The sequence below is a fragment of the Mobula hypostoma genome, chromosome 2, assembly GCF_963921235.1.
Source record: "Mobula hypostoma chromosome 2, sMobHyp1.1, whole genome shotgun sequence".
Classification (NCBI taxonomy): Eukaryota; Metazoa; Chordata; class Chondrichthyes; order Myliobatiformes; family Myliobatidae; genus Mobula; species Mobula hypostoma.
The window spans coordinates 241,705,388-241,725,717 of record NC_086098.1 but is presented as its reverse complement, the minus strand read 5'-3'; the positions used below and the strand labels follow the sequence as shown (position 1 = coordinate 241,725,717).

At 48.7% G+C, this 20,330-nt stretch overlaps 1 protein-coding gene across 1 annotated transcript in view; it reads left to right on the top strand.

Annotated features, from left to right (window-relative positions):
- vps45 (vacuolar protein sorting 45 homolog) overlaps positions 1-20,330 on the top strand; it is a 63,446-nt gene that overhangs the window by 13,300 nt on the left and 29,816 nt on the right. The window contains exons 3-10 of the mRNA XM_063041816.1: positions 483-543; positions 3,128-3,207; positions 3,820-3,888; positions 6,008-6,145; positions 13,642-13,752; positions 16,160-16,294; positions 16,376-16,489; positions 18,110-18,277. Coding sequence (XP_062897886.1) covers positions 483-543; positions 3,128-3,207; positions 3,820-3,888; positions 6,008-6,145; positions 13,642-13,752; positions 16,160-16,294; positions 16,376-16,489; positions 18,110-18,277 — 876 coding nt within the window. The remainder of the gene's footprint in view (positions 1-482; positions 544-3,127; positions 3,208-3,819; positions 3,889-6,007; positions 6,146-13,641; positions 13,753-16,159; positions 16,295-16,375; positions 16,490-18,109; positions 18,278-20,330) is intronic.

Here is a 20,330-nt window from a genome sequence, read left to right as displayed (position 1 = left end):
AGAGAGATGGGAGATGGGGAGAGATAACAGGAGTTTGGAGAAATTGATGTTCATGTCATCAGGTTGGAGGCTATGAGGTGTTGCTCCTCCAACCGGAGTCTGGCCTCATGGTGGCAGTAGAGGAGGCCATGGGCTGGCATGGCAGCATGGGAATGGAAAGCCGGATTGACATAGGTTGTTACTGGGAAATGCTGCCTTTTGTGGTAGGTGGAAAGAAGGTATCAGGATGTCCTGTACCCAGTGATTGGTTTCACTGGCCTCAAAATCTCAGTTGGAAGTTAATTTGTTTGTAGGTTTTATTCTGGAAGGCTGGTTCACATTTTAGTTAATCCATAATTATATTATCCATAACGTCATAAATCATGAATGACCCCAAAATGGGAGCTGGGCTCAGGGTGGGACGGGGGGGAGGGGTGGTGAGGGAACGATGTCAGGAGTCCCGCCTTTCCCTAACCAGTCTTCTCTCCCTCCCCCTCCCCTAGGTGAACGTGGAACTGCTGATGAAGGAGTTACGCAGACCCAAATATGGCCAGTTCTTCATCTGTGAGTCTTCAACCGTCGGCTCTGAGCTCCCAGTGTGTGCAAGAACCAGGGCTCCTGTTGGTCTGACCTAATGCGGGGCAAGAACCAGGGCTCCTATTGGTCCTCACCCAGTGTAGGGCAAGAGTCAGTGCTCCCATTGGTCCTGACCTAGTGTGGGGCAAGAATCAGTGCTCTCATTGGTCCTGACCTAGTGTGGGGGCAAGAGTCAGTGCTCCCATTGGTCCTGACCTAGTGTGGGGGCAAGAGTCAGTGCTCCCATTGGTCCTGACCTAGTGTGGGGCAAGAGCCAGGCCTACTATTGGTCCTGACCCAGTGTAGGGCAAGAGCCAGGGCTCTCATTGGTCTTGACCTAGTGTGGGGCAAACACCAAGGTCCCATTGTTCTTGACACAATTGGTGCATGCCTGCTTGGATTCCCACCTAAACTAGTCCCATTTGCCCATATTCACTCAATAACACTCAAGATTGTTTAAACATAGAAACATAGAAAACCTACAGCACAATACAGACCCTTCGGCCCACAATGCTGTGCCGGACATGTACTTACTTTAGAAATTACCCAGGGTTGCCCATAGCCCTCTATTTTTGTAAGCTCCATGATACATGTATTCAGGACTCGCTTAAAAGACCCTATTATATCCGCCTCCACCACTGTCACCGGCAGCCCATTCCATGCACTCCCCACTCTCTGCGTTTTAAAAAAAAATTACCCCTGACATCTCCTCTGTATCTCCTTCCAAACACCTTAAAACTCTGCCCTCTCGTGTTAGCCATTTCAGCCCTGGGAAAAAGCCTCTGACTATTCACATAATCAATGCCTCTCATTATCTTGTACGCCTCTATCAGGTCACCCCTCATCCTCCATTGCTCCAAGGAGAAAAGGCCGAGTTCACTCAACCTATTCTCATAAGGCATGCTCCCCAATCCAGGCAACATCCTTGTAAATCTCCTCTGCATTTCTTTCTATAGTTTCCACATCCTTCCTGTAGTGAGGTGACCAGAAGTGGGGTCTGACCAGGGTCCTACATAGCTGTAACAATACCTCTCGACTCTTAAACTCAACCACACAGTTGATGAAGACCAATGCACTGTACGCCTTCTTAACCACGGAAGTTGTGTATTTAGCATGTATCCCTTGAAACCTTTCCTATCTGTGTACCTGTCCGAGTTCCTTTTAAATATTGTTAATGTACCTGGCTCATTCCATGTATTGACCACCCTCTGGGTGAAGAGGTTGCCTCTCAGGTTCCTATTAAATCTCTCCCCCCTCACCTTAAACATGTACCCTCCAGCTCACGATTCTCCAACCCTGGAAAAGAGATTGTGTGTATTCATCCTATCTACGCCAACCCCCCCGTCCCACATGATTATATACACCTCTACAAGGTCACCCCTCATTCTTCTGTACTCCAGTGAATAAAGTCCCAGCGTGCTTTACCTTTCTCCATAACCCAGCCTCTCGAGTCCCGACAGCAACCTCGTAAATCTTCGCTGCGCTCTTTCCAGCTTAGTGGTATCTTCTCTGAGGCTGGTTGTTATCCATCTGTCTCGAAGGACAGTGGGTGATGGTGATCATCATCCCAACCTGGACGGAGGGTATGGAGATCCTGAGATGCCCAGTTGTTAAGATCTCCCTCTCGGCCTCTCCTGTGTTGTCCAAAGGAAAGTTTATGAAGCGATACGCTTGGCACCAGCTTGGCTGCAGGAGCTGCCGGAAGGACATTCAATGGCGTCCAGCCCCCTGAGCGGCCCCACTCCGGACTTGCTGTCTGGGTTTACTCCCATAGCCTTCGTCTCCCCTGAGGCTGCCCACGAGGCAGTGGGGCTATTTACCCACAGCTGGGGGTCTGGTTCACGAGCACCAGGGCGTGTCCACACACCGGTGGGGCTGCCTGCTGTGCGTGCAGGGGCCAGGCCTCCTCCCCGTCCTCTGTAGTTCAGCCCGAGTCCGAAAGGAGTTCAGTTTCTGTGTGCTGCCAGCGAAGAGGCACTACGTGAGGCTTGCAGTTGGAGAGGCAGTGTACTGGCAGAGAGAGACTTACACATTCAGCTCTCCTTTTCGTGAGACTGCGAGCCAGTGGCGGAAGCTGAAAGTGAGAACGACAAGCACTAACCACTACACTACCACACTGGACGTGTTGCAGCAACTATTTTGACATCATGGTACTTCTCTATGATTGGGTGACCAGAACTGAACACGATATCACAAATGTGGATAACCACTGAAACATTACATCCCAACTTCTGTACCCAGTGCCCGGACTGATGAAGGCCTGTGTAGCAAATGCCACCTTCTCCCAGTCTATGTGCAACACCATTCCCAGGGAAGTACATACTTGTACTCCTGGGTCCCTCTGTCCTACAACACTCCAGGGGACCCCACCGTTCACTGTAGAGATCCTCCCCTCTTGTGTTTTCCTAAAACGCCACGCCGCTGTGCGTTTGTCTGAATTAGGCTGCACTTGCTCTTTGTCCAGCAGAAGGGTTTGGCCAGGGGTGGAGTGGGTGGGGTAATGTTATAGTGTCTCTCGTCGTCTCTCTTCAGCCGCAGGGCTGCTCTGCTCTCACTGTCCCTTCCCTTACAGACTTCAGTAACGTGATCAGCAAGGCCGACATCAAGGATCTGGCAGAAGCAGACGAGAACGAGGTGGTCTCCGAAGTCCAGGTGAGTGCTGATTGGCCCTGGCTTAACCAATGGGGTTTGAGGAGGAGCCTGGGACGCCCTTGGAACCCTGTAGCTGGGGCAGGGGTGGATCTCCCACTCTCTCTGGAATTAGGGAGGGTCACCTACGACTCCAGTGGATCACTGAGTTACTTTTAACCCTGGAGATGCCATTCAGCCCACTGAATCCTTACTAGCCCCTCAGGGAGAAGTCACCTCTTAATTCCCTGCACCCCCCCCCCCACCACGTCCGGTAATCTACTCTCCACCTCCATCAACTTCCACACCCCTTTCCCCATCCACACAGTAAGGGGAACAATTTACAGCAACCCAGCCACTTCCCCCAGAAGTTGTTGGAACCTGGGAGGACTCCCAGGGTGTCAAAGGAAGAACGTGCTAACTCCACGCAGGCTGATGCACAGTGCCGGCTGTCGGAACTGAACAGAAAGCTACAGGGCAGCTGCACTGACTGCTGCACCATTGCTTGATCGGATACAGGTCCACGTCGAGTGCCCTTCAGCCTGGTGACGTGGGCCGCTTAAGTGTCCAGTGAACACTTTGCTGCTTCCAAACTCGTTCTGTCTGGGCTCACACCTCTCCCTCTTGCTCTTGCAGGAGTTTTATGGAGATTTTATCGCTGTCAGCCCTCACGTGTTTTCCTTCAACCTCACTGGCTGCTCTGAGGTAAGAAGTCAGTGGAATAGTGTGGAGGGAGTTTCACTCTGTGTCTGACCCCGGGAGGGTGTGATGGGACAGTGTGGAGGGAGATTCACTCTGTGTCTGACCCCGGGAGTGTGTGATGGGACGGTGTAGAGGGAGTTTCACTCTGTGTCTGACCCCGGGAGTGTGTGATGGGACAGTGTGGAGTGAGATTCACTCTGTGTCTGACCCCGGGAGGGTGTGATGGGACAGTGTGGAGGGAGATTCACTCTGTGTCTGACCACGGGAATGTGTGATGGGACAGTGTGGAGGGAGATTCACTCTGTGTCTGACCCCGGGAGTGTGTGATGGGACAGTGTGGAGGGAGATTCACTCTGTGTCTGACCCCGGGAGTGTGTGATGGGACAGTGTGGAGGGAGATTCACTCTGTGTCTGACCCCGGGAGTGTGTGATGGAACAGTGTGGAGGGAGATTCACTCTGTGTCTGACCCCGGGAGTGTGTGATGGAACAGTGTGGAGGGAGATTCACTCTGTGTCTGACCCCGGGAGTGTGTGATGGGACGGTGTGGAGGGAGATTCACTCTGTGTCTGATCCCGGGAGGGTGTGATGGGACAGTGTGGAGGGAGCTTCACTCTGTGTCTGACCCCGGGAGTGTGTGACAGGACGGTGTAGAGGGAGCTTCACTCTGTGTCTGACCCCGGGAGTGTGTGATGGGACGGTGTGGAGGGAGATTCACTCTGTGTCTGACCCCGGGAGTGTGTGATGGGACGGTGTGGAGGGAGATTCACTCTGTGTCTGACCCTGGGAGTGTGTGATGGGACAGTGTGGAGGGAGATTCACTCTGTGTCTGACCCCGGGAGTGTGTGATGGGACGGTGTGGAGGGAGATTCACTCTGTGTCTGACCCTGGGAGTGTGTGATGGGACGGTGTAGAGGGAGCTTCACTCTGTGTCTGACCCCGGGAGTGGGACAGTGTGGAGGGAGATTCACTCTGTGTCTGACCCCGGGAGTGTGTGATGTGACACTGTAGAGGGAGCTTCACTCTGTGTCTGACCCCGGGAGTGTGTGATGGGACAGTGTGGAGGGAGATTCACTCTGTGTCTGACCCCGGAGTGTCTGATGGGACGGTGTGGAGGGAGTTTCACTCTGTGTCTGACCCCGGGAGTGTGTGATGGGACGGTGTGGAGGGAGTTTCACTCTGTGTCTGATCCCGGGAGGGTGTGATGGGACAGTGTGGAGGGAGCTTCACTCTGTGTCTGACCCCGGGAGTGTGTGACAGGACGGTGTAGAGGGAGCTTCACTCTGTGTCTGACCCCGGGAGTGTGTGATGGGACGGTGTGGAGGGAGATTCACTCTGTGTCTGACCCCGGGAGTGTGTGATGGGACGGTGTGGAGGGAGATTCACTCTGTGTCTGACCCTGGGAGTGTGTGATGGGACAGTGTGGAGGGAGATTCACTCTGTGTCTGACCCCGGGAGTGTGTGATGGGACGGTGTGGAGGGAGATTCACTCTGTGTCTGACCCTGGGAGTGTGTGATGGGACGGTGTAGAGGGAGCTTCACTCTGTGTCTGACCCCGGGAGTGGGACAGTGTGGAGGGAGATTCACTCTGTGTCTGACCCCGGGAGTGTGTGATGTGACACTGTAGAGGGAGCTTCACTCTGTGTCTGACCCCGGGAGTGTGTGATGGGACAGTGTGGAGGGAGATTCACTCTGTGTCTGACCCCGGAGTGTCTGATGGGACGGTGTGGAGGGAGTTTCACTCTGTGTCTGACCCCGGGAGTGTGTGATGGGACGGTGTGGAGGGAGTTTCACTCTGTGTCTGACCCCGGGAGTGTGTGATGGGACAGTGTAGAGGGAGCTTCACTCTGTGTCTGACCCCGGGAGTGTGTGATGGGACGGTGTAGAGGGAGCTTCACTCTGTGTCTGACCCCAGTAGTGTGTGATGGGTCAGTGTAGAGGGAGTTTCACTCTGTGTCTGACCCCGGGAGTGTGTGATGGGACGGTGTAAAGGGAGCTTCACTCTGTGTCTGACCCCGGGAGTGTGTGATGGGACAGTGTGGTGGTTGTGTGTACCACTGATCTGTGCGCTGTTCTGATGTATTTGTGTTTGGAAGATTGAAGCATTGGTGTCCTCGCACACAGGGATGGAACTGGAACTTCCCGGCCATGGTCCGGAGCACGGAGGGACTGACGGCTGTTCTCCTGTCCCTGAAGAAATGCCCCATGATCCGTTACCAGGCTTCCTCAGACATGGCCAAGCGGTTGGCAGCCTCCGTCAAGGTAAGAGCAGTGCCGTATGGTGGCTTCCCCTCCCCGTCTCCGAACTCACGGTCCACCCATCGACCACGATTACCATTTCCGGCAAACTCGCTCTCCGCTCCAAACTGATAAACACAGTACTGTGCAAAATTCTAGCTCTGTATCTCAGACCATGTGGGTTTCCTGCAGGCATCTGGTTTCCTCCCACAGTTCAAAGGCATAGGTTAATTGGTCATTGCAAATTATCCTGTGATTAGGCTGGGGTTAAATTGGGTGCTGGTGGGTGACATGGGACAGTGGACCCGTTCCACTCTGTATCTCAATTTTAAATAAAAACTTGCCGTCCGTCCCCGGTTGTCCTGAGCTGGGTGGATCAGTGGGTCCAGAGCAGCCAGTGTTGGCTCAGGGTTTGTACCCCAGCTCATCAACTTCATGTTCACATCGAAACTAATTAACTGTGAAACTAATTCCTTCTGCCTACCTGTGCTCCCTACCCTTCTGTACATTCTCATGTTTATCCAAGAGCCTCTGTGGTATCTGCCTCCACCACCAACCCAGGCACTCACCGTTCTCTGTGTTTTAAAAAAAATTTCCCCCGCATATCTCGAACTTATCCCCTCTCATCCTTCTGCATTCCTCTCTGGTATTAGAGATTTCTAGTGAAAGAAAGATACAGGTGTCTCCTCTATACGGTTATGTGTTGGTTGTCCTTTCCGACAACGATGTAACTTGTGCAGGTGGAGTTGTATAGTGAAAAGGCCATTGCACTCTCTCGGCCTCAAAAATCTTGGTCTAATGGTATGAAAAGTTGTCAGGGTTGGAGACTTCCTTGGCTGCTGTGGTCACCACAGTAGGTCTACAGCGGATGCAAATCACTGGCTCTCCACTCGGCCAGGATCACCTGAGCAATAGTAATTTCTACATCAGGCTGCTGTTCAAATCACGTCTGTATGTCTGCTGATGACACAACTATTGTTGGCAGAATTTCAGGTGGTGATGAGGAGGCGTACAAGAGTGAGATAGATCAGCTGTTTGAGCGGTCTTGCAGCAACAGCCATTTACTCAACATCAGTCAGATCAAAGATTTAATTGAGGACTTCAGGAGGGGAAGTTGAAGGAACACACACAAATCCCCACTGAGGGATCACAAGTGGAAAGGGTGAGCAGTTTCAAATTCCTGGGTGTCAATGTCTCTGAAGATCTACCTTGGGCCCAACATAAGACCATAAGACGTAGGAGCAGAATTCGGCATCTGGCCCATCAAGTGCTCCGCCATTCAATCATGGCTGATCCTTTTTCTATCTCCTCCTCAACCCCAGTTCTCGGCCTTCTCCACATAATCTTTGATACCATTTCCAATCAAGAACCTATCAATCTCTGCCTTAAATACACCCAATGACCTGGCCTCCACAGCTGCATGTGGCAACAACTTCCACCAGTTCACTACCCTTTGGCTAAAGAAATTTCTCCACATCTGTTTTGAAAGGACACCCCTCTATCCTGAGGTTGTGCCCTCTTGTTCTAGACTCCCCCACCATGGGAAACATCCTTTCCACTTCTGCTCTGTCTAGGTTTTTCAACATTCAAAAGGTTTCAATGAGATCCCGTCCCCATCCTTCTGAATTCCAGCGAGTACAGACCCAGAGCCATCAAACATTCCTCGTATGATAACCCTTTCATTCCAGGAATCATCCTTGTGAACCTTCTCTAAACCTCTCCAATACCGGCACATCTTTTCCAAGATGAGGAGCCCAGAACTGTTCACAATACTCACGGTGAGGCCTCACCAGTGCCTCGTAAAACCACAGCATCACATACAGATGCAATTGTAAAAGGGCATGACAGTGGTTGTATTTCATCTGGAGCTTGAGGAGATTTGGGATGTCACCAAAGACACTCACAAATTTCTACAGATGTACCGTGGAGAGCACTCTAATGGTTTGCATCATCGTCTGGTGAGTGCACAGGATCAGAAAGCTGCAAACTCAGCCAGATCCATCATGGGCACTCCTCACCATCGGTGCCTCCAAAAGGTCCCTGTCACCCAGGATGTGCCCTCTTCTCATTGCTACCATGGAGGAGGCGATACAGGAGCCTGAAGACACGAACTGAATGTTTTAGGAACAACTTCTTCCCTCCCATGATGTTTCTGAATGGACAATGAGCCCATGAACACTACCTTAGTATTTTTTTTTTTACTTTCTTTTTGCACTGCTTGTGGACTTATGGTGTGTGTGTATTTATTGATATTTATATATTTTAATATTTCTTACTGTGGTTTATAATTTTCACTATTGTATATTGCAATATACTGTTGTCCCAGTAACACCAAATTTTGCAACATATATTGGTGATATTAAACCTGGTTAATGCAGTGTCAGACATCCCACCCTGCAAAAACTCATTTCAGGGAGGTAGCACCATCAATTTGCGGGAGACTCCCGGAACTTCCGGGAGAGGTGGGATGTCTGCAATAGAGTAGCTCCTTAGCAGCCAGCCAGCTAGTTTAAATAACGTTAGCTATGCTAATGAACGAATGACCCCTGTTAAACTCCCCTCAACATGTCTTTTACAGTCTTAACCCACCATGGGCAATAGAAAAGTCACTGTTGCAAACAGTGCAGCGAGCAACACTGTCATTATTTTTGACCCCCATTAGGCAGGGGTACACTTCAGTGTAGTCTGGGGTGACGTACGTTTTATATTTTCTTTTGGAACATTCTGCCATGCCGCGCTCTCGCTCGCGCTGTCTCGCTTGCTTTCGCGCGCTCTCTCTCGTGGTCGCTCGCGCTGTCTCGCTTGCTTTCGCGCGCTCTCGTGGTCGCTCGCGCTGTCTCGCTTGCTTTCGCGCGCTCTCTCTCGTGGTCGCTCGCGCTGTCTCGCTTGCTTTCGCGCTCTCTCTCACGCGCGCGCTCTCTCTTGTCGCTCGCGCTGTCTCGCTTGATTTCGCGCTCTCGCACGCGCTCTCGTGGTCGCTCGCGCTGTCTCGCTTGCTGTTGTGTTCTCTCTCGCGCGCGCTCTCTCTCTCTCTCATGGTTGCTCGCGCTGTCTCGCTTGCTTTTGCGCTCTCTCTCGCGCGCGTGCTCTCTCTCGTGGTCGCTCGCGCTGTCTCGCTTGCTTTCGCGCTCTCTCGTGGTCGCTCGCGCTGTCTTGCTTGCTTTCGCGCTCTCTCGTGGTCGCTCGCGCTGTCTCGCTTGCTTTTGCGCTGTCTCATGCGCGCGCGCTCTCTCTCGTCGCTCGCGCTGTCTCGCTTGCTTTCGCGCGCGCTCTCTCTCATGGTCGCTCGCGCTGTCTCGCTTGCTTTTGTGTTCTCTCTCGCGCGCGCGCTCTCTCTCTCTCTCATGGTTGCTCGCGCTGTCTCGCCTGCTTTCGCGCTCTCTCGCGCGCTCTCTCGTGGTCGCTCGCGCTGTCTCGCTCGCTTTCGCGCTCTCTCTCGCGTGCGTGCCCTCTCTCGTCGCTCGCGCTGTCTCGCTTGCTTTTGCGCTCTCTCTCGTGGTCGCTCGCGCTGTCTCGCTTGCTTTCGCGCTCTCTCTCGCGCGCGCGCGCTCTCTCTTGTGGTCGCTCGCGCTGTCTCGCTTGCTTTCGCGCTCTCTCTCGCACGCGCGCGATCTCTCGTGGTTGCTCGCGCTGTCTCGCTTTCGCGCTGTCTCTCGCGTGCGCTCTCTCTCGTGGTCGCTCTCGCGCTCTCTCTTGCTTTCTCTCGCTCACTCTCAAAAAAATTGATTTCCGTGATATTGTATATAATTTGTGGGCGTCAGGGAACCACTGTTAATATGCGGGAGACTCCTGGAACTTCCGGGAGAGGTGGGATGTCTGTAATGGGGAGACCAGAACTGTATGCAGTGCTCCAGATCTGGCCTAACTAGAGTTTTATAAAGTTTCAACATAACTTCCTGAATCTGACTCAGTTTCTCAGCTAATAAAAACAAGCATACCACATGCATCTTTACCACCTTACCAACCCGTGTGGTCACTTTCAGGGAGCAATGGACTTGGACACAACATCCCTCTGCTTGTCAACACTGTTCCGGGTCTTTACATTATCCATGCACTGTCTCTTTACATTTTATCTCCCAACGTGCAGCACTTCACAAATGGTTGAGTTAAACACTATCTGCTATTTCCCCACCCATAGCCGCAAGTGATCTGTATTCTGCTGTATCCTTTGCCAATCTTCTACACTTGGTGTTGAGTCAGTTGAGGAACAATGGGGTTGATTTAAAGAGGTAATACACACAGTGCAGGAAATGTTCATACCCAAGGTCAGGAGAAGCAATAAAAACAATAGCTCAACTACATAGATAAATAAAGATATGGATAAAAAATTATTGAAGAAAAGACAACTATATAAAAAAAAGGCATCCATTAGTCTTGCGAGACCATGGATCTGCACCTGGGAAGTCTTCACTCTCCAGGGCGCAGGCCTGGGAAAGGTTGTATGGAAAACCAGCAGTTGCCCATGCTGCAAGTCTCCCCTCTCCACGACACCGATGTTGTCCAAGGGAAGGGCATTAGAACCCATACAGCTTGGCACCAGTGTCGTCGCAGAGCAATGTGTGATTAAATCAGCTGGGGCTCGAACTCACGACCTTAAGGTCGCTAGTCCAATGCCTTAACCACTTGGCCATGTGCCCACACAACTATATAAGGAATACAAAAAATAGTAATAATGTTAACTATAGGGCATATTAAATATGAGAGCTATAATCAAGAGGGAAATTCAGATTGCCAAAAGATAGATTGAGAAGGATATTGCTGATAATTCTAAGATTGATCCTGAGAGATTTTTTAGTAAAAGAAAAGTCAAGGAGAAAGATAATGTTTACTAGAAATAATAGTGGGGAGTTAACTTACACAGAGGAGGACATAACGGATACTCTTAACTCGTATCTTGCTGAAGTATTCGCCTGCAAAGATGTTAGCAATAAGTGTAGAGAGAAATAAGGTTGTTTTTAGTGACTTGGAGATCTTAGAAAGTGAGGTCCTGCTTTGGCTGGAAAGGCTGAAAGTTAATGAATCTCCAGGCCAGGCAACATTTATCCAACAGTACTTAAAGAGGTTATATATGCAAACTCGTAACATGTATTTTCCAAAAGCCGTTGAAGACTGGTGAAATCCCTAAGAACTGGAAGTGGGCGAATGTTGTCCCACTGTCCCTGGTAACTATAGACCAGTAAACTTAAAGTGTATCACAAGCAAGGAAATGGGAACAGTAATAAGAACATTAAAAATAGGAGCAGGAGTAGGCCATCTGGCCCAATTAAGTCCTTCTGCAAACTCCCGGCTTCCTCAATACTACCTGTCCCTCCACCTATCTTCATATTGTTCGCAAACTTGGCCACAAAGCCATCAATTCCCTCAATTCCATCACCCAAATCATTGATGTACATTGTGAAAAGAAGCAGTCCCAACACCGACCCCTGTGGGACTCTTTGACCGTGGAATGATTACTGGTGCCAGATGGATTGGTTCAGCATCTCAGAACGCACAGCATGTTGAGTCTTGAAGTGGATGAGCAACAGTAGCAGAAGACCACAAACATACAGAAATATACTCTGTGGTCCTCCTGTACCTAATAGAGCAGGCACAGAGTGTACAGCATCTGCAGAATATCTCGGGTTTATCCACGATCATTTGATTAGCCTTCCCGAGGCAACACTGTAAGGTTAAGGCCAGTATAGACCAGAACCAGGTTTAATATCACAGGCGTAGGTAGTGAAGTTTGTCATTTTGTGGCAGCAGTACAGTGCAATAAATGTTCATTTTTTAAAAATTATAAATTAGAATAAGTATACATTCAGCTGCAGGGAAAAGTTTGTGAACCCTTTGTAATTACTTGGTTTTCTGCATTAATTACTCATAAAATGTGGTCTGATTTTCATCTAAGTCACAATAATAGACAAACACAATCTGCCTAAACTAATAACACACAAACAATTGTACTTTTCATCATCTTTATTGAACACATGATTTAATCATTCACGGTCCAGGCTGGAAAAAGTATGTGAACCCTTGTATTCAATAATTGGTAGAATCTCCTTTACCAGCAATAACCTCCAGCAAGTGTTTCCTGTGGCTACTGATCAGACTTGCTCAATGGGTAGGAGAAATTTTAAACCGTTCCTCAAAAACAGTTTCAGTTCATCGGAATTTCTGGGACACCTTGCATGAACAGCCCTCTTCAGGTCAAGCCACAGATCTCAATTGGGTTAAGCTTTGGACTCTGACTTGGCCATTCGAAAACACAGATTTTCTTTTTAAGCCATTCTGTTGTTGATTTACTTGTGTTTTGGATCATTGTCTTGTTGCATCATCCAGCTTCTGGTGATAGACCGCTACCCTGACATTCTCCTGTAAAATGTCTTGATACAATTTTGAATTCATTGTTTCCTCAATGATTGCAAACTGTCCAGGCCCTGAGACAGCAAAGCAGCCCCAAACCATGCTGCCGTTTTTGGTGTTAGTGTGCAGTGCCCTTTTCCCTCCAAACATAGCGGTGTGCATTTCTGCCAATTTCTGCCAGTTCAACTGTTGTCTCATCTGTCCACAGAACATTGTTCCAGAAGCATTGTAGAACATCCTGGTGCTCTTTTGCAAACTTGAGATGTCCTGCAAAGTTTTTTTTGGAGAGGCGTGGTTTCCTCCGTGGTGTCCTTCCATGAACACCATTCTTGTTCAGTGTTTTTGTTATAGTGGACACATGAATAGAGACTTTAGCAAGTTCTCATGATTTCTGCAGGTCCTTTCCTGTTACCCTTGGGTTCTTTTTCACTTACTTCAGCATTGTACATTATATTCTTGCTGTAATCTTTGCAGGATGCCCACTCCTAGGGAGAGTAGCAACAGCACTGAACTTCCTCCATTTGTAGACAGTTTCTCTTACTGTGGACTGATGAACACTCAGGTCTTTAGAAATGCTTTTGTAGCCTTTTCTAGCTTCACGCATCTCTACAATTTTTCTTCTAAGGTCCTCTGAAAGTTGTTTTGATTGAAGCATGGTGCACATAAACAGATCTTTCTTAAGAAGAGCAGGGTCTGTCAGTAACCTGACTTTGTGCATTTTTTTTAATAGGGCACACAACCCACACGTCCAATCTCATCTCATTGATTGGGACTCCTGACTCCAAATAGCTTTAGGAGAAGGCTTTATCCCAGAGGTTCACATACGTTTTTTAACCTAGAATGTGATTGTTTAAATGGTGTACTCGGTACTGATGAGAAGCAGTACAATTGTTTGTTGTTAGTTTAGGCAGATTGTGTTTGTCTATTATTGTGACCTAGATGAAGATCAGACCACATTTTATGAGTAATTAATGCAGAAAACCAAAGGATTCACAAACTTTTTCTTGCAACAAACTGTATGTGTTTGCGAACCCTTTGCAATTCCCCGATTTTCAGTTGTATTGAATGGCAGGCTGTGTTTAATGGCCTTTAACCTGCCCCAATCTCTCTTGTACTTCCTCCCAATCTCAGCGTTAACTAATTCTTTTTGTCTCTCTTGCTCTCCCCCACGGCAGCAAGTCATCACTAGGGAGTACGAGCTCTTCGACTTCCGCAGGACAGAGGTTCCTCCGTTGCTGCTCATTTTGGATCGAAGCAGTGATCCCATCACCCCTCTCCTCAACCAGGTGAGCCTCGTCTCCCCTCCTCCCCCTCGCCTCTTACCTGCTCTCCCAGGGGTGGGGTGGACCTTCCCGTGTCTGCTGGGAGGGCTGGTCACTCTCCCTCTGGAATTAAACTGGCAGGGTAGGTGGGACCAAGATTCACATTTTTTGCCACCTGTACATCAAAACATGCAAGTTCAAGTTTATTGTCATCAGATTATTGTCATATATATATATACAACGAAATGAACAACATTCCTCTGGACCATGGTGCACCCTCAAAACGTATATCGCACACAGCACATAAAACAAAATATTACTGGAAATAAGTTGATAAACTATAATTCAAAATGCATGCAGTGCGCAGTACAGGTAAACAGCTTGCTGCCCTAGTGGAGATCTTGGTACTGGCAGGGTAGTCACTAGGCTCACAGCCTGAGGGAAGAGGCTGTTACCCAGTCCTGATACACGGTGAAATGTGTCATTTGCATGAACAGCCAGCACATCTGAGGATGTGCTGTTCGACAGCCCACGAGTGTCGCCACACATTCCGGTGCCAATGTAGCATGCCCACAATGATTGGCAGAACAACACGGAACTCAACAGCCAGCAAAAACAAAAGCCCCTGCCACCCACACACATACACAGTCCTTTAACGCCCAGGACAGGCCCCCAGCGGACTCGGGCCTGCAGACGTTGGGCTTTGACCTCCCCAGCGGACTCACAGAGGTTTGCAGATTCACCTCTGGACAACAGACTTCCAGACCTCTGCTTTGATCTTTGGGCCTTGATTCTCAGCATCAATCACCTAACCATCATCTATTGCTGGGACCATTTCCCAGCCTGCCTGCCTGTCCCTTTCTCCTGGCAGAGCGGGGGGAGGGGATGCAAATTTTATCAACGAACCTCTGCCCCTCCCGCAGGTATGAGGGGCAGGAAGAACGGTGGAGGAATCGGTCAGTTTTGGAGTCATGTGGCCTGGTATGGAATCACCAATGCCTAGGAGCAGAAAAGCCTACAGAAAATGGCCTGTCCGTCACAGGCAAAGCCCTTCCCGTGACCGTGCACATCCGCATGAGAAAGCAGCGTCCATCATCAAAGACCCCCCCCCCCCACCAACCATCCAGGCAATGTTCTCTCCTTGCTACTACCATCAGGCAGGAGGTACAGAAAGCTCCCACACTGCCAGGTTCAGGAGCAGCTATTACCCTACAACCATCAGGCCCCCGGACCAGCGTGGTTAATCTTAATCACTACCACTCTGAGCTGATTCCACTGCCACAGACCCACTTTCGAGGACTCTTTATAACTCTTGTTCTTAATAGTATTTTCATATGCACATTAGTGTTTGTCAGTCCTTCTTTAGGTCGAATTTTTTTTGAAAAATTCTAATGTATTTCTTATTTTTTCTGTAAGTGCCTGAAAGAAAATAAATCCTGAGGTAGTACATGGTGACGTGTACGTACTTGCATAATATTATTTTGATCTTTGAGTTCCCCTTTTTCCCTACACTCACATCTCAGTCATGGATTGAATATGGTGAGCCTTGCAGTGTGAGGGTCTGAGCAGCAGAGGGAGCTGGTGGTCCACAGCCTATCACCTGCACCTTTAAACAGCTCAACACACTTCCCCGATGCAGTTGGACACGGGAGTTGAACAGAAAATGGAGTATTGTCTTTCTGACTCAACTGTACTTGTATCCAGGCAATGGGATAGGTGCAGAGAAGCAGAATGGTAATGTATTGAAACTCCCCGTGAATAACCACACACTCCCCGGAGCCCCCTGTAAACATAAACACATCTCTGGGGTCTCCCTGAAAATAATGACACACTCCCCGGGACCCCCAGTAAGTACTGACATACTCCCCTGGATCCCTTGTAAATACTGACACAGCCCCCAGCAGAGCCCCAGTAGGTACCGACGCAGTCCTCGGGGAGTATGTGGGGGCGTGCATTGGGATGGTATCAATTAGTCATAGTCATAGTCAAACTTTATTGATCCCGGGGGAAATTGGTTTTTATTACAGTTGCACCATAAATAATTAAATAGTAATAAAACCATAAATAGTTAAATAGTAATATGTGAATTATGCCAGGAAATAAGTCCAGGACCAGCCTATTGACCCTCCAAGGGAGGAGTTGTAAAGTTTGATGGCCACAGGCGGGAATGACTTCCTATGACGCTCTGTGTTGCATCTCGGTGGAATGAGTCTCTGGCTGAATGTACTCCTGTGCCCACCCAGTACATTATGTAGTGGATGGGAGACATTGTCCAAGATGGCATGCAACTTGGACAGCATCCTCGTTTCAGACACCATCATCAGAGAGTCCAGTTTCATTCCCACAACATCACTGGCCTTACGGATGAGTTTGTTGATTCTGTTGGTGTCTGCTACCCTGTTGGTACAGCTCAGTGGTGTGTGTTTTACAGTGGACATACCAGGCGATGGTTCACGAGCTGCTGGGGATTAGTAACAATCGCATCGACCTGTCCCGGGTGCCAGGCATCAGCAGAGACCTGAAGGAGGTGGTGCTCTCAGCCGACAGCGATGAGTTCTATGCCAACGTAAGTCCCAACACCCTCCCGCCCCTCACCTCCCCTCCCCACTGCCTTCCTCCTCTCTCACTGCCTCTCCCTCCTTTACAGAACATGTACCTGAACTTTGGCGAGATTGGCTGCAACATCAAGAACCTGATGGAAGATTTCCAGAAGAAGAAACCCAAACGACAGCAGAAACTAGAGTCCATCGCTGACATGAAGGTGAGGGTGATACGGAAAGGGAGGATGGAGTGGGAAGAAGTGTCAGGGAGTGATGAGAGGGGTTTGGGAGAGGGTGTTAAGTGGCTCGGCCCAGTGCAGTCAGGCAATGGAGCAGGGGAGAGGAGAGGAGGTAGTGAGGAGAGGTATGTATTGGTGGGAGGGTAGGTGAGGTGGTTGGTTTGAAGTCAGTAATCAAAGATGAAACAGCCAATAAGGAAAGCTTAATCTAATCAAACAAAACTCAATGTAGGATCACAAAGGGCAAATCATCTCTCAGATATTACTTGGGTTCTTAAAGTGTTGGGGAGGATGGATAGAGGAGAACCAGTAGATGTCAAGTATTGAGACTTCAAAAAGGCATTTAATAAGGTTCCACAGTAGTGGAGAAAGGTGTATTGCCAAGGGTTGAAAATCAGTATTCACATCGAAAACAGGGCTGGGATCTTTTCCAACACACAAGTTGCTGGAGGAAATCCCAACTATGGAGGGGAGTAAACAGTTGATGATTCGGCCCAAGAATCTTCATCAGGACTGGAAAGGAAGGGAGAAGAAGCGGAAATAACAGGGTGGGGAAGGGGAGGAGTACAAGCTGGCAGGTGATAGGTGAGACCAGGGGAGACAGAATGGGCTCTCATTTCAATTTGATCTCCATTCCCATTCTGACATGTCTGTCCATGGTCTCCCCTACTATTATGATGTTAAACTCAGATTGGATGACCAACACCTCAAATTCAATCCAATCTGATGGCATGAGCATTGATTTATCCAACTTCCAGTAATTTCTACCCCTTCCCCCTTCTCTCTTCTCCCTTTTTCCATTCCCCATTCTGGTTCCCCTCTCACCCCTTCTTTTCTTCACACCTGCCTATCATCTCCCTCTGGCACCTCTCTTCCTTCCAAGGTCCATTCTCCTCTCCTATCATTTCCTTTTTCTTCATCTCTTGACCATCTTATCATCTCCCAGCTTCTTAACCTCACCCTCCTCCCTCCCTCGCCCAGCCACCTTTCCCCTTCACCTATCATCTGCCATCTTATACTCATTCCCTTCCCTCCACCTTCTTATTCTGTGTTTTTCCCCCTTCCTTCCCATTCTGACGAACAGTCTTGGTCCCAAAATGTCGGCTGTTTACTCCTCTAGATAGATGCTGCCTAACTTTCTGAATTCCTCCAGCACTTTGTGTGGGTTTAAAAAAACTTGCAACCCAGTTTTCTGTGTGAGTACTGATCGTCAACCCCCACTAATACACCTTCTCCAGTACTCCAATGTGGAACCTTATCAAATGCCTTTTGGAAGTCTCAATACTGCCTCGCCTCTATCAACTCTCCCTGGCTCATCTTCAAAGAACACAAGTAATTTGTGAAAGATGATTTGCCCTGCATGAATCAATATTGAGTTTGTTTGATTATATTAAATCTGAGTTTCTCCAGCATTTTGTGTGTGTTTCTCAAGATTTCCAGCATCTTCGGAATCTCTTGTGTTTATGGAATCTTTTCCAGGGTGGAACAAAGTAATTGGGGAGGGATGGGATGCTCCAGGTTTGGTTGTGGCCCTCGGTTATTTTATCATGTCAGAGGAGAGGGTCGGACGGAACGTACTCCAGTGACCTCATTTCTCCTTAGGCTTTTGTTGAGAACTACCCTCAGTTCAAGAAGATGTCCGGCACGGTGGCCAAGCACGTGACGGTGGTGGGCGAGCTGTCGAGGCTGGTGGCGGAACGCAACTTGATGGCCGTGTCAGAGGTCGAGCAGGAGCTGGCCTGCCAGAATCACCACTCCAAGGCCTTACAGGTGAGGAAGACATGGTCAATGACCCCTCCCATCCGTCTCACGGTCACTTTGACGAGGGGTTCCCAATGTTTTCTTGTGCCATGGACCCCAACCATCAATGTTGCCTCTGATTTGTAATGACCAGTGTGCGCAAAAATTTTGTGCTGTGCAGTTTTTTTGCCCAGTGACAATAACATGTGCTTACTGAATTTTGAATATAGAAGGAATTCATTTTAACAGCTAGTAAAACACTGTCAATAAGAACTTTGATCTCCTCTAGGTTTGATCGTTTTTGCTCTCGTTCATCTGCACTCTCACAAAACACATGTAGCAGGCCTGTAGCTGGTAATGAAGGATTTTCTCGCCAGAGTTTTCACATATCGTCCGTGTGTGATTTGCTTGCTAAATGATGCTTTAAAAAGTCAAGTTTTCAAATATCACTCCACTTCTTCGTGCTTGCAAATTCTCCAGCAACTTCTGCATTGCGACAATACACACAGGTAACACTAGTTTCTGTATTGTACATAAATATTTCCCGTAGCTGCAAGCTCTTGACCTCAAGAGCTTTCAGTGCAGCAGTTTCTACTGTTTCATTAAATCATTGTGCTTTAAATGAACCAGCAGTTCTTTTGCGCTTCACGTTCTTTGCTTCCTTGGAATTCAACATAGTGAATCAATAATCTCTTCAATAAAACCGGTATAAATAAACCAGTTCTAAAAACTGCAGACAAATCATCACAAACTCCACATTGTCAACATCGTCCGCATCAGAAACTGGAAAAGGAAATGTGATTGTGTACGAACGTGAAAGATGCTAATGAGGTAGAGGGTGACAACATTTTGTGCGCAGTTTGAATTCCTTCGTGCGCTGGTAGCAAAATATGTTAGCGGGAACACTCCGACCATTAATCGAAGGGTCCATGGACCCCAGTTTGAGAGCCCCTGACTTTGACCCACTACCATCAGGCAGGAGATAGCTTAGCGTTAGGTTAAGATGGGAAACAGCTTCTTCCCTGAACTCCCTGCCATCATCCCGGTCTCATCACGCATGAAGAGCCAGTAGAGTTATTCTGTTTACTTGTTATCTTGTGTGTAAGTGTACCTTAATATTTGTTAATTTATTTGAGGTAATCTATTAATATTTACAAAACTTTGTGTTTTGCGTGTGAGTTATTTGTACTGTGTTGTGCACCTTGGTCCAGAGGAATGTTGTTTCGTTTGGCTGTCTACATGTGTACGGTTGAACGACAATAAACTGAGCGTGAAATTGAACTTGAAACTTGGCGGAGGAGTCTCAGGAAGGAGTTGGAACCCAGCGGGGGTTTTGGTTTGTGGGCTGGGTTCAAGTTAAAGATTAGCTTGATATGTTCGACGTACATTGAGACATACAGTGAAATGTGTTGTTTGCATCAGCAACCAACAGTCCAAGGATGTGCTGGGGGCAGCCGCAAGTGTCGCCACACTTCCAGCGCCAACGTAGCAAGCCCACAACTTACTAACTATAACCCGTGCGTCTTCAGAATGTGGGAGGAATCCAGAGCACCCGGAGGAAACCCGGCCAGTCATACAGAGCACCTATAAGCTCCTTAGACATAACAGCAGGAATCAAACACGGGTCGCTGGTGCTGTGAAGCGGTACACTAACCGCTATGCTACTGTGCCGTCAAACATTTGAATGTTAAACCAGAGGTTCTGCAGATGCCGGAAATCCAGGGCAAGACACACAAAATGCTGGAGGAGCTCAGCAGGTCAGGAAATGAACAAACAGTCGACGTTTCAGGCCAAGACCGTTCATCAGGACTGCAAAGCAAGGGGGAAGACAATAGAAGAAAGGGGAGGGGAAGGGAAGGAGGATAGCTAGAAGGTGGTGGGTGAAGACGGGTGGGTGGAGAAGATGAAGGGCTGGAAAGGAAGGAATCTGAGAGGAGAGGAGAGTAGACCATGGGAGAAAGGGAAGAAGGAGGGGTATGAGGAGGAGGTGATAGGCAGGCGAGGAGAAGAGGTAAAAGGCTAGAATGGGGAATAGAAGAATGAAAGGGGAGGGAAAGAATGACCATTTCCAGGAAGGATATGT